The sequence below is a fragment of the Silurus meridionalis genome, chromosome 4, assembly GCF_014805685.1.
Source record: "Silurus meridionalis isolate SWU-2019-XX chromosome 4, ASM1480568v1, whole genome shotgun sequence".
NCBI lineage: Eukaryota > Metazoa > Chordata > Actinopteri > Siluriformes > Siluridae > Silurus > Silurus meridionalis.
In genome coordinates this window covers 18,830,737-18,846,053 of record NC_060887.1, presented here as the reverse complement: position 1 = coordinate 18,846,053, position 15,317 = coordinate 18,830,737, and the positions used below count along the sequence as shown (strand labels likewise).

Genomic DNA, 15,317 nt, shown 5'->3' with positions numbered 1-15,317 from the left:
TGAGCTAAAATTATTCATCATTCTTTCACAGCTGCCTTTTTTGTTTGCTCTCCATTACCAACAATTAGGCAGACAATCCGATCCAGACTGCAGCAACACCTGAGCAGCCTCGATCGGGAGCTTGTGTCTGACACGAGATAAACGATGATGGACAGGAGCGATGATGGACAATATTTCTGGGTCTCGTCCATACGTACATTAATATTTTTGTAAAATGTCATTTTCAATCAGCTTTTTTTTTTTTTTTTAATTAGAATTTTGTTTTATTTTATTGCACATGCCAATAAACTGATTTGGCTTGACTCAAAATTGTGATGTTAAACAATAATAGCGATAAGAAGATGCTTGTTGAGAGGTTGTAAAGTAACACTGACATGGTCAAAAGCTTACGCTTCAATTCACCTGCAGTAGCTGCTGCAGCTTGATCAGGTTTTGTTGGGGAAAAAATGAGATGCCTGATGGGAGACCATTCAATCACAAGACACACTTTTGCACACTTAGTCATACCTAGATGCAATGTAACAGCAAATCCTTTTACTGGCAAGTGTGTAGGAAATGGAAGGAAACAGGAAAATCCAGATCAAACCCACATAGACATGGGAAGAACGTGTGAAACTCCACACAGACAGTAACTTGATCTCAGGATGGACCTTGGGGTTCAGGGAGGTGTGAGGCGAGAATGCCACCCGCTGTGCCATCGTAGTGCACGAGATTCCAGTTCGAGCAGGTCAGTCTGAGAGCTGGAACGTGCAAGCAGCAAATCAGAACCTGCCTCACACTGAAATCTTTGGCATAAATGATAAAACTCTGCATTTGTTAGAAAAACAAGAGAATGATTACACAAGTAGACGAGATTTTCCGAGTAACATGAATGGAGTGTAAGTAATACTGCAATTGGGGCAGATTGTTTCATTTAGCTCCATTTAACCTTCACTGCAGGCTTTACAGCAGAAAAGCCAAAACTGGAATACAATGGCTCTTTATACAAGCAGGTAATCACGCATGGTGTATGATCTACTTAAGATAGACTGTGTGTTTCTCTAAATTGTGAGGTGATATCGGCTGGATTGTATCTTCATCAAACTGGATATGAATCTGGAAAGGTCTGATTTGAAGCTAACCAACATACTGGGATCTATATGTCATAAAGCATTTCCACATCAGAATTCACTTCACCATTGTAATATACTACCAAGTGGACAAGTCACTAACAGCGGCGTTCAGCTCATGGCTATTCATTTTTCATTTGTAGTTGGAACAGCACGGCCAATTCATTTGAAGACAATCAGGTTTGAGATCAAAACACAAAGATGATGAATATACATGCCACATGTAAGTGTGTTAAGAAAACTAGAACAGGATGTACATGGTCATCGGTAAAGCACAGCTGAGGGGTGTCATGGCTTGGGCTTGGAATGGCTGATTCTGGAACACGCTCACTGATTTTTTATTGATAATGTCACACATGATGTTGACATAATGGCAGAATGTACAGAAACAATCTGTGTGCCAAATAAAATGCATCTTATCTAACTGGGAGGAACTTTATCAGACAGCAAGACAATGATTAAAAACACAGCGCTAGCACAACACAGGACTTCATCAGGGGCAAGAAAGTGGAAGGTTTTAGATGGTGAGAGAGTCGATCACCAGACCATAACTCAATTAAAGCAGCAATTCACCTCCAGGAGAATGAAGACAGAACCCCTCCAAAACAAATGACAGCTTATAAAAGAAGCTACAGTGCATGCTTGAAAAAGGATCTCATCAAGGAAAGAGTTCGGTGATGTTAATGGGTTTATTAACTTGCAGTTTTTGCAAGCAAAGATTATACAGCAAATATTAACTGTTATTAGCTTTCATACATTGTTTTCAGGCACCAAAAGTGGCAGGAAATTAAACACATCTAGATGTACTATATATATATATAAGGAATCTTAGAAAAAATCTAAAGTCTCATATTCATCTTTTGATCTTCAGGGTGTAGCAGAAACGTATGAATTGGCCTTGCTGTACCAATATTTTGGAGGGGAAGGTGTCGTGTAAATGTACTCTCTATTCACCAGTTTAACTGCCTGTTATGTTTTAACCAGGAACTTCATATGTGTTTCAAATTTGGGAAAGGTTTTTGATCTGCTAGTTTTAAACCCCCAGCCAATTCTGTTCTATCCACATAAATATGGATTTTACACCGACTTTATAGATTCTACAGTTCTTTTGTCCACTCTTAGGAGCTAAAACTGATTAATCTTATAAATGGACAGACAGGGACATCCTTGGCTGCTAAACAAGAAATCTGTTTCAATGCCTTCTGAAGGACTCAAGGTTCCTGAAGACAGCTCTACTCTGCCTTGCTCTGATGTGTTAGATGTGGTAGAGAGGTGATCTGAAAGGCTGGTCCATTACACGGTCAATTTCACACAACTGAATTAAAAGCAAATATCATATTCAGCTTAAACAGAAACAGTGCGGGGACTGAGGCATCTCCTAGAGTTTGATTTGCATGCGGCATTAGTGCAGTTTAAGTGCTCAAAGTCAAGCGCTTACTGAGTATTACGGCGTATAGCACAAATCAAACGTGCTTAATTCCCAGCAACTCTGAGACATTGCTGTACGAAGAAAGGAAACACACAAACTGTAGGCAAAAATATCGCCTGGATCTTAAATGCGTCATGCCGGCAGCTGTGAATCGCTGACTCACCTCCACTCGTCCTGTGGGTGGCGGCGCTCATATCGTTCCCTCACGTGTGAGACACCCATGTCTGGATGGAGCCAGTGAATCTCGCCTGTCTTCAGGTGGCTGAGCCGCATGCCAAAACACGCGACACACCTCACCTTGTGGATGTCAACAATTTTCTGGATGATCCCCTAAAAATATAAAGGTACCGTATTATATCCTGATAACGTTATATCCCTATTCAATAATACGTCTGTCTTTACTGAAATATACATTTTATTTATATATGTATACGTATATATGTGTGTGTATACATGTGTGTGTGTATAAAGTGTGTGTGTGTGTGTGTATATATATATATATATATATATATATATATATATATATATATATATATATATATATATATATATGTACTTTCTGCACACACTTGTAAATAATTATAACTTCTTATGCCCCATTATACATTTTTTTCTTTTCTTATTTCCTTGTGTCTTTATTGTTTAATATTCTTTAATTTGCCTGTAGCCTCACTTTTAAGACCAAGCAGTGAGCAAGGCAAGTGTCCAAGAGAGAAACGAGGCGAAAGATCTCAACTTGCTATCGAGAGAAACGGTGATCAGTAATGAAGACTAATTAAATATTGATTTGATAAGTTGTTTGCCTTCACTGTGACGATGGAGAGAAAGGTCGCTGTGTACAAGGCTGGACAACGCATCTACAGTTAAAATGTACACATCCTGTTCTTCCAATTTCTTGTTCAGGCAGACGCTACAGGTGCCTCAGATTCCACACGAACACACTGAAGTATAGCTTTTTCCCTGTGGCTGTTTCTGCACTGAACAGATGATTTTTCAGCACACGATGTTAACAATACACTACTGCATTGTCACTTTCTGTGTATTTTGCACTCCTTTACCCACCACGCATTGTTGCACCATCTATACCTATATGTACCATTGCAATATTGTATATTCCACCCATATTTATTACGTATATACTACATCATACATACATTCATACTTGTACATATCCATATCATGCACAGTTATACTGCATATTACTATAGATATCCTTAATTATATATACCATATTGTCAGGGATCCACCTGCCACGCCCCCCCTCGTTAGCTGTCACGCTGCCTCGCTCTGCCGCTCCCGGCATTATCAGGTGTCTCTCGTTACCGAATCCCCTATATAAGCCTCCATTCCCATCTTACTTGTGTCGGACCTACTCAATGGCTACAGACACCGACCTAACCCGAGACTGCCAGCATTCCCCGCTGGTTCCGTGGATCACTCACTCCCGTGGATTACTATTCTTCCGAGGTTCACTTTCGTTTCCTAGGATTACTCGTTCCGTTAATCATACCGGTTCTGAGGATTATACGGACTTCCCTGACTCTGTGTTGTGCTCTGTTTTCCAAAATAAACATGATAGAGTTACTTCCGTGTCCGAATCATGGTCCGCACCCTGACACATATATTATTACCTACTGCACCTTTTGTACATTATTCCTCTCACCCCTGTACATATGGACCACATACTCTTATTTATCATACTGTTATTTATTGTAAATAGGCCTCTTATGCACTTCTGGTTAGATGGTAACTGCATTTCATTGCCTCTGTACATGTACCTTGCACAATGACAATAAAGTCGAATGGAATCTAATCTTAACTAATCGATTACGATTGAATGATTGAACTATTATTATTATTCATGAGCTCCACAATGTACACACCTTGACGTCAGTGGAATCTCCGTGCCTGATGTTGCTGGCCCATGTCGAAGGTTCACTGCTGTTCTCAAAATAGTGGAAGACTTTGAGCACACGCTCCAGCATCCCGGCCGGCCGCTCCATGCCTCCACTGAAGCGTGCTTTCACCCCCTGATTTAGGCCATGGTTATTTACATTAGGGTCCGGGTATCCTGTTGCCATGCCGTTGGGAGATGCTAGGTGTCTGTCATATTCTGAAGGGGAAGACATGAGAGAGAGAGAGAGAGAGAGAGAGAGAGAGAGAGAGAGAGAGAGAGAGAGAGAGAGAGAGAGAGAAAGAAAGAAAGAAAGAAAGAAAGAAAGAAAGAAAGAAAGAAAGAATGATGACAGTTGTGGTGATTTTCATTTCCAATATGGTACAGACTGTTACAACACTGCTGCTGCAATACTCTGCACCGCTTTAACAACCACTTTGACATTCTTTTTATTTAAATAATCATGAGAATTGGTGAATCCTGAGGCAGAACAAATAAAACTTTCACAACTGTCACAGAACCTCAAGGTTACATCAATCATCATCAATCATCAGTTAAAAAATTGACCTTATAACAGTTAATGATCAGCACTGATTTTGAAGAGAGTTCTGATTAGACAGTATAAGGACTGGCCCAAATCAGAGCTGGCTGTTGAAGGAGAGGAAGAAAGACAACGTGCCAAGACAGCAGCACTCCATCATGGCAGGACAGCTGTGTGGCCCTGAGACATGGCTGGAGTGCAAATGCTGCTAACGTCCATTAAACACGCAATTGATGATTACAGTTCAAAAAGTTTGAAGAATTTTCATTAGAAATTCATCATTTCTTAAAAACTTTGAATTGAAAAGACATTTTGTGTGGCATTTCAGTGAAAAGTTAAAAAGCTCTATGACTCAAATAAAGAGCCAAAATATGATTTTATACATTGAAATATGAGCAGGTTCAAACTAGGGACCCTGGAAATGTGGCGTGGCAACTACACCTGCTGTGCCACCTAAAAATGTCAGCCATTTAAAAAAAAAAACGGAATTAAATATATAATTTAAGCTGACCAAAAATCACAGTATAAAACTTTATTTGTTTATTAATAATTTATTTATATTGTTTTTATTTTGTTTAATTATAAATTGCTGTATTATCCCAATGATATTATGAGTGAACCAGCAGTTGAACTGAAACACTTAAAATGAAAGCTTCGACTCTCTTGGGGGTGAAACTGAGAAGTGTTTGCTTTATTGTCTGGAGTTAGCAAAAGAAGCAGAAGAAAAAGAAGAAGAAAGCGTTTTGAGACTTGGCGCATCAGTAAAACAAATGTTTAGTGATTAAAAATTGTTTTATGCTGGAGTACATTTTTTAAAATATCTTAATAGAAAAAAAGGACGTCGTGAATAAATTATATTTATTAAATTATGGCCGTTATAACGAATTAGCATTAATACAATATATATGTGTGTGTGTGTGTGTGTGTGTGTGTGTGTGTGTGTGTGTGTGTGTGTGTGTGTGTGTGTGTATAAGTGTCTTTGAATGCATCACATTTTCCCTTCACTTGAACTAGGAGACCAACACCTGCCAATGCCCCTGTGCACAAAGCCAGCTCCCTGAACACATGGTGGATTGGGTTGGCATGGAAGATCTTCAGTGGCCTGCTGTAGAGCTCTGACCTCAACCCTATTGAACACTTTTGGGATGAATTGGAATGCTGACTGCACCCCAGGCATCAATGCATCATCTTACATCAATACCTGACTTTACTAACAACCTTGTAGCTGAATGAGTACAAATCACTACAAACATACTTCAAGATTTAGTGGAACATCTTCCCAGAAAGTGGAGGTTATTATAATAGCAAATAGGGACTTAATCTGGAAAATGTGGATGGGGATGTTAAAAAAGCACATACCAATCTTATAGTCAGGCATCCAAAAACTTTTTGTCCATTTAATATTTGCTATAAAACTGATTGTTTACTATCCACAACACAAATGAAGTATGAAGTAAAGATTAAAGCCACCAAAAAGAACAGTATCTGAGAGCAGATTGTGTCTGTCTTCTAGCCTGCAGTCCTCTCCTTACCTTTTCTGCTGAAAGGCCAGCACGTACACGCCAGAGCTGCGTTGACCAGTGCAGGACAACAGCGATGTGAACACGCAAACACTCAGGCAAACTCCAAAATCCCAAAGTACACATCGACCTCACTGCACACACAAACACTAGTAGCAGCGCAAGTTAATTTTAAACTAGTTTATCCTAAAGTAATCCTCTGCCTCTTAAACACACATACACACACACACACACATTTCTAGTCCAACACTTTTTGAAACCCACAGGCAAACATTTCCGTATTTCCTTTACTGTGACGTCACATCCTGCTTATCACAATGCACTTTGGCAGAGTGAAGCTCCAGTGAATCACTATGGATATCCAGTTCCTGTCTCTTTATATCCCCACAGACACAGGGAGCACACACTCCCCTTCCTGAGCAGCATTTAGCTTTAAGTAGCTGGACATACTGCAAAGTCAGTACCTGTATAAAACTCTACAACTATTTTCTTTAGCAAGAAAGTTATATACATATGCACTGAAATCACTACAGTCAAACTAGGATTATTTCACTCACATCTTAATAACTTTTTAGCTTGAATATGAACAGCCTGAATTGCTTTTTTTTTTTTTCTTTTGCTCACTACTACACGTGCTTCCACTTGTATATACTTTGATATATTTATATATACTGTATATATCAAAGTAACCATCCGAACCAGAATCAGCTTTATTTCCCGAGTATGTGTGATCATAAAATACATTTATTTCCAGCAGTGTGCATTTACACATAAAGGAACTATGCAGCTCTGCTGGACTGAACAAGACAGAGACTAATATAAACGTGACTGCAGATACCACATGACGGTCAACAATGCAAACACAGCTAAGAGCTGCACACAACAGTTCAGTGCAGAGCATTCACCCAATGCACAAGCCTACAATGCGGACAGATCACAATAAAATGGCAGAAACACAATACCACACAAACATAAACCGATACACAACCGACATGGAAAAGCATTCAAAGAATCAACACTCTGCAAAAAGTCTCAGTCATTGCCAATGCACTCTTTCCAGTTTAACCAGTAGATTAATACTGGAGTAATTCCGTTGTAACCGTTGACATTAAGCATGGCTCTGGCTTCAGTCTGCTTCAGAGATTATTGACAGAATCCTGCTCCCTGTCAGACTCTGTTCAATGCTCGGCCAGCACCCGTCAATATGCCTGAGTCACGATGCCGAGCGAATTTAGACCTTTCTTTCCTCCCCTTTCTTCAAAAGTTCTCTCAGGTACTCTGTGGAAATAAAATGGTATGTTTTAAGATGCATTTACGTCTCCTAAGAGTACTGTTTTTCGAGTTGTGGAGCAGCTTCATAGCCATGACTCAAGACACATTACCTCCAATACCTTAGCACTTGACAGAATCATGTTAGCACTGCTATTCCCCTACAGCGAAAAAGGTTTCTGAGGTGCAATCACCTCATAAAAGGGAAAGGATAGAAAATGTTGCTAATATTCATAACCTGAGATTTCTCCTCCGTTGCTGTATAGAGACCTTGTCATGAAATGCTTGTATTTAAAAACAGGGCATTACACAGGGGTAATTGCACTTGTAATGAAACCAGTTGCTATGGTTATCTTTTTTAATTTCAATGATACCACATTTTACCTTATGCATCAGTCAACACCAAGCGACCACCAAGTCAGAATCACTGCTGTACTAAAAACAGTAGAATCATTTCTTATTGGTGGTGGCCTTCCTCAGAACAAACGCTCAGCATTTGCTTCTCTGGTATATCCTGCCTCCAGTTTCCTTCCCCACACAAGCTTGCAGTACACCCGTTTAAACATTATGGCATGAAAGAATAACTGACAGACATTATGCACTCACTGATAAGTGAAGGATCTTCATGCTGAGTGGACATCCAACTCAACCAGGATAGCTCCAGGCTTACGAATCACACGCAGCTCGTGGATAAATGAAGTAGAATGTTTTGCTTTAGTAAGCCTGTTTAGTTTGGCTGGTTATTAGATGTTTTCCCCATGAACTGCTTTAAAACTCGACCAGTGCTTCTTTCACTATGTAGTTACAGAAAAGGGGCGAGACTGGAACCTTCTCCTTTTCACCACTAAGAAATGTCTGGGCCTCCAGCATGAATGAGGGCATTAAGGCTAGAAGTCTCTGGAGCTGAGGAACTAGCATTTTCCTTTTTCTTTTACTCTCAATGACTGTCAATCAGCCCAGGATCCACACCCTATCTCCGCCGCAGTCTAGGAGCGTTGGTGCCTTGACAGAAACGTGCATAATCTCAGGTTTCCACATTAAGAAGTGCTCTGAAGTTGGGATTTCCTGCAGCAGTTGTTCTGAGCCGTTTGCTGCTCCACTTTTTCACGAATTACGGTGTTACTATAACCTATTCCTGGCCTTATCAAACGGCAGAAGAGTAGACAGATCTGGAGCCATCTGTGTGTTTCATGTATGTCTTTCGAAAAAAGGTCATCCAAGAACTTCTCCTAATTCACACTTCTAATGAGAACTCAAAACAAGACAAAAAATTACTTTGCTAACGGAGTTTTACTCTTTTTCTTTTTTGTCTCTGAACGCTGCACAGAAACAGAAACGCACACACAATACAAGCACAAATTGGAGGGGAAAGTAAAAACTGTGTTATTGTGAGTACAGTGTGCACTGATCGTGCCAACACTACAGAAAAGACATTTGAACTGTGTTGACCTGCAGTATTTGCATTAGCTTCAGTGTGTCAGTTTGCATATTTGGTCACGTGAGCTTATAAAGAACCCATGCAAACAGTCAGGAAATTAGATATTTATCACATTTACCTGTTGTGGATTTATAGCAGTTTATCAGTGTCATGGTAATAGCAGTTTGGAGATCAAACATAAGAAAATTATCGGCTATAGAAGTCATTACAGGTCGACTCCTGTCCAGCTCAGCCTGCTTGTTTTGAGTGGGGTTTAGACCAGAACCCTTGTCCAGGTTACCTGCAGCTGTGGGTTTGGCCACTCGGTGTAAAGTACTCACTGAGGACTGCTGCTCAGCAGCCGAAGAGACATTGCTACACACAGCTGCAACTGTTCTGCAAAAGGTAAATAGTAAATGACACTAGAACATTTGGTGCACTGTAGCTAGAGTAATAATCATCCTGCAACAGCTACTAGACATCAGAAATAATTTATTATTCCCTTTAAAATATTTCTACAATGTTTAAAAATACTAATTTCAAGCTTGTAATACTATATTATTATTGTTCTAGTGACACATTTCTAGATAAAAGGATCTGCTAATATAATTTTCTATCTGCCTATATGCCAATACAATACAATACGAAAAATATAAAGCTCTCAATGTTTATATTTTGCCTATGAATGATGAATAAAAACCTAGAAACACAAACATTTGGCAAGCGTTTACTTTAGTTGCCTTGTATGTGTTGCTGGCCAAATGACTTGAGTGCTCATGTGGATCACCCCAGGTTTTCACCTACTTTTGATAACTAGCTGATTGACCTTGCCATGTTCCATGAGGGGGAACCTCCAAAAGCATTCCTTGTTGTGCCCTAGATGCCCTTCAGCGCCAAAGCAGATGGCAGAAATTCTATCATCCAAACAATTATTCACCTGCCAAGGTAAGAAGTCACAAGGACTAAACCGAGCCTGGCCACACTTGCGAGACCTGCACCTACAGGCCTGCCAAATACCCTGACTACCCATGTCATACCCAGGTACTACTGACAATAACAGTTACACTAAATACTGTAACATAGTCACTCACAAACTTTGTTGAAAGTCTGAACAGCCTGTCAAAAACCTATCACACAGCTATGCTAAATAAACTCTGATATCAAACAAGTGAAATACAAACACTGAAAAAAAAAAAATCCCTCCAACCGTACTCTGGCCATTTATAACTGGCAACCATCAAATACTCATCAGTGAGCTAATAACCTACATTCATCTCTAGAATATCTCTCGCACACATCACTACTGAAGTAATGAAGCTGATCCATGAAAGGCTACTGCTAAATCTCCGAGATGAGCTCAGCCTCTCTCGGCTCATTACACACATAGTTTAATGAGGTCAAGCAGCCACTATGTATGACACACTACACATTGCATACCTACATGGTGTTGCATGCTCAATCAGTTCATTTATTAATCCTGTGCATCGTCTTATAGCACTAAGTGCAACAAACTACATTAACCTACATCGCTAAATGAGTGTGGTCCGTTTTTCAAAAACACCCATGATCGAGAATCAGGCCACCTTCTTCCGCCCCAAAAGCAGAAATTCAAGATTATATGTATTTCTGAGTGACTGTAAAATCTTAGTGCTTAGTTTTATCTTTCAAACACAAAAACAAAACTTGATGCACTAAAATCTCTCGAACGAATCACAGCCACACGCTTAAACCAGCTGCATGACACTCGAGCACATCTCAGAGTAAGTAAGTGTGCTTCCTACAGCTAGAGCACTACTGTATGTAGGTGACATACTTGGCAGAGGAGATGTGTAGGAGTAGACGCAGGCTCTGCGAGCCCAGCACAGGGGGAAGGGGCTGCATCCACTGCTCTCCATACGCTCGCCTCTTCCTCCTGCTCCTCCGCCTGGTTCTCTCTCCCAGGCCCAGCGGCTCTGCGGCTCCCCCTCGCACACATGGGGAGCGGGGGGCCGCCCGGGCCCGCCTCGGCCCTCTATGACCTCTGTGCTGCCAGCGGCACGCTGGGGAGAGCTGACCGCCGGTTAACCAAGTAGCCCTGATCGACGCCGGTGCACAAAATTTGCGACAGGTGTAGCGAGATAAGGATGACCGACAGATAAATCAATACTGCTAGAAGAACATAAACTGAGTCATCTATATCACTATGTGCATCCTGAACCGGTAAATCCAGCACAGCTTTATGGAGCAATCCAAAAACAGACAAGTGATACTTTCAAAACTAATTCGTAATCTGGAACAGAAATCCTCAAGCGATGAAATGCAGGCTCCTGGAGGACACCTTCTACTGCCGTCCTTTCAGAGGTGATATCCAGAATGAAATAGGAAGCAACGCTGCAGTGTGTGCGTGTATATGTGTGGGTGTGTGTGTGTGCGTGTGTGTGTAAGCCGTGTGGGTGTGAGCATTTGTGCACGACTTGAAAAAAGGAAGAGCGAGGGATGGAGCCGGTGAGAAAGGGAGGGGTGGGGAGCGAAAGACAGACAGAATGGGTGAATCATATCAGGGCAGCTGAGAAAAATGGGAGGAGTTTCCAGAGCAATATGCAAATTCTTTTGAACAAACTCTTTTAGCTAGCTCAATTCGATTGTTTCCAAAAATCACACCTAATGGCTACAGATCAGATTTGATGCATGCACTTGACTGCAAATCAGCATTATGGCATCCAAGCAAATGCACAGACATTTTACAAACAGCATCAGAAAATATGCAGAAACTCTTAACCATGACATTTTATTCTGTTTTTCTATGTTTATTATATACTATTATATACTATTTATCTGTCTGAAAAAAACCATTTAAACAATATAATTTGAATTTGAATATTGAATTGAAATGGAATATTTGACTTGTAACATTAATGCAATAATTCAAATAGTTTCCACGTATCCATAAACCCTATGCCTCAGTAAACATTACTGCTCCCAGTAGCACGAGCAGCTACAGTGATTAATTCACTACTTAATCAATTAATTATATAAATGTGTCTCTGAGTGAGAGACCCCCACAGGGTCTGTTTTTTTGCATCCACTAATGAGCATTCTAAATGTCTTTTGCATTTATTTTACAGTTCCTATAATGCTGATGTTTTTTTTTTCCTGGTCCCGTGATTCACATAGGTTTAATTGAAAAAACGTAAAAACAAGTTGGCCCTTAAACAAGGTCAACTTGGAGCTAAAGTGCTCTGTCAATGGAGAGGTGGGGAACAGAAAGCTTTACGACCACTATAAATACGCCTTTTTATTTATTTTTTACACATAATGTCCACCAAATAAATTTGTACTGAAATAGTACACAAAGTTTCTGGGATAGAAAGAGTCTAAAAATAACCTGGTCAAATAAATGAATTTGAGACATAAATGAAAGCAACGCACCGCTCTGACTAATGTGACACACGCAAGAAATAACACATGACAGCCTGTACTTCTCAATCAAAATAATGCATGCTGTGGCGGTGTGATATGGCCCAAGGTAATATTAATAGATTTGTATATAATGTGAGAACTGAGAATTCAATCACACTATGGTATTAAACTAATATACTAACCTGTTACATAAACAGAGCCTCTCTAATACTCATATTTGATTTTCTATCTTTTGTGACCTTGGTCTTAAAGCCTGTTCGCTGCAAGAGTAAAGGTTTGATCTCCATAATAGAGACCAGATAGTTTCATTTCCTGCTACCCTACCCTCCCACAGGAACTGCACTGGCTCAAATATCAGCCCGGAAAGCCATTACGTGCTCAATACTGGCCTTTTTGGGCACGGTACAGCCTCACATGAAAAACTCCCTATGTCTGAAATGCCCCCTCCTCCTTTCCCCATCTGGAATCTGTGTGTACACATTCGGTCAAAGCAGCAAAGTTAAAAGCCATGAATGCAATTATGGATATGCGATTGCTTTCAAATATCTGAAGGATAGTCTTGGTATTTGCTTACCTCCGTAGTATGAAATCCTGGCAATATCTGTAACAAAAAAAAAAAGAACATAAAAACTAGTCACACACCAGTCTTAAAAACACCAAGACGACAGAGCATCCTTTTAAGGCAGTGAGTGTGTACTGGAAGAAGTGATAGAACACAGACCGGCCATGTGTTTGAGAAAAGAGAGCCCTCTAGCTGTGCGATCAGAGCTGTAGTGCTCATAGAGCATCATTACAGTAGTAGGTAAGCAGTAGTAACAATTGACTACTTCAGTGCAGCAGATTCATTCATAACACCTTATGACCTTCTAAACAGATTTCAGCTGCTCTTTCAGGAGGGGGGCTTAAATACACTATATGGACCAAAGTTTGTGGACACCCCACCATTAGATTTGTATGCCCTTTTTGAACATCCCAATCCACATCATTCCCCATTTGCTCTCTTAATAACCTCCGCTCTTCTGCAAAGATGTTCCGCAAGATTTTGGAGTGTGCTTGTGGAGATTTGTGGTACTGATATAGGATAAGGAGGGGGCAGCGTTCCAATTAATTCCAAAGGTGTTCACTAGGGGTGAAGTCAGAACTCTACAGCAGGCCACTCAAGTTCTTCCACTCCAGCTCATGTAAACCATTTCTTCATGGAGCTGGCTTTGTGCACAGGGACACTGTCATGCTGGAACAAATTTGATTAGGTCTCCTAGTTGAAGGGGAAGATTTAATTCTACCGCATCCAAACACATCCGATACGAATGGGACTTAATGGTAACATTCTGGGGAAGAACCAGAAATGGCTGGAAAAGTCCCGTGTCCAAATAATGTTTAGTCCAAATAGTGCATCTACTGAATAGTTTAACAAATGACCGCAAGTTGCTAACAATAGTATCACCTTTAATCTAGAACAAATCTACGCTTCGGGAAGAGAGCAAATATAATACAATTAAAAAACAAGACTTGTATACGCGACACACAAAATGAAATATGAACTGGAGAGATGTATAATGGAGCATGACTGATTTTTTTTCTTATTGTCAGATAAGTTTTACTTCAGTTTTATGATTAGTTACATTCAAGAAGCATCAAAAGCATTTACTAAACACAATATCACAGTTTACTATGAAAGCTTTAGAATTGATTCAAGCTGCATTTTATTCGAAATTTCCAGTAGAATTTCTGATAAAAGGCTAAAAAGGACGCAAACAGACACAACTAAGCGAACATGAGAGAAGCTGCGTGAAAGACAGAGAGCCTCTTTCCTGTTTATTATGTTTGACAGCAATTCAGTTCTGACCCACATAGACTACATGGTCATCCCACAGCTCATTCATATGCTAAAGAGACAGGCAGCTCTGGACTTCAGGGAACACTAGTCCTGTAATATCACGCAAATGGTTGCGAGACTCTGCAACACTGTCACTGTAGCGACGTCCTACAGTATATAGGTGAACACAAAAAAAACACCATAAACACTGCTATACAAATTCCTGTGTGATTTCATCAGCATCATGGGCCAACACTTTCCAAAGCTCGCTCTCTCTCTCTCTCTCTCTCTCTCTCTCTCTCTCTCTCTCAAAATTTAACAGAACTGTGATTCAAAAACAGAGGTATGTACTGAACTCCTAATATATAGGACAATCAAGGGACAATACTATAGAAATCATACTTGGATATAGTTTAGAGTTTTAGAGTAGTCAATATCTCTTATTGTCTAAATAAATTGTCTAAAAATTGAGTACATCCTAAGTGAACATGTAAAAACTGTGTCCAAAGTTTCTATATTTTGTGTGAGCACTACTGTTATTCAGCACTGCCTTAATCCTCATGTGCATGGAATTCACCAGAGCTGCACAGGTCGTTGCTGGGATCCTCTTCCACTCCTCCATAATGACATCACAGAGCTGCTGAATGTTAGACACATAGCGCTTCTCCACCTTCCTATTGAGGATGCCCCACAGGTGCTCAATAAGGTTCAGGTCTGGAGACGCACTTTGCCACTCCATCACCTTTATCTTCAGCTTCCTCAGCACTTACTGACTGTAGGCAAGAAAGGGCTGTAGCTATTGATTATTTAAGTAATTGATTATTTTGTATTCTACCGATTAATTCATCGTTCAATCGAGTAACTAAATGAAAACACACACACACACACACACACACACAAACCTGAACTAAACACACACACAT

General features: G+C 40.2%; 1 protein-coding gene across 16 annotated transcripts in view; it reads right to left on the bottom strand.

Moving 5' to 3' along the window:
- Positions 1-15,317, bottom strand: part of ptk2ab (protein tyrosine kinase 2ab) — a 66,586-nt gene that overhangs the window by 37,524 nt on the left and 13,745 nt on the right. For 11 of the 16 annotated variants that reach the window (XM_046848596.1, XM_046848584.1, XM_046848586.1 and 8 more), the window contains exons 2-4: positions 13,153-13,179; positions 4,422-4,651; positions 2,702-2,868 (exon numbers count right to left, since the gene is read on the bottom strand). In XM_046848596.1, coding sequence (XP_046704552.1) covers positions 2,702-2,868; positions 4,422-4,619 — 365 coding nt within the window. In that variant the 5' untranslated portion in view covers positions 4,620-4,651; positions 13,153-13,179. Of the gene's footprint in view, positions 1-2,701; positions 2,869-4,421; positions 4,652-6,505; positions 6,749-10,992; positions 11,558-13,152; positions 13,180-15,317 lie in introns of those variants that run through there. The other 5 variants (XM_046848585.1, XM_046848601.1, XM_046848600.1 and 2 more) reach the window with 5 other exon arrangements.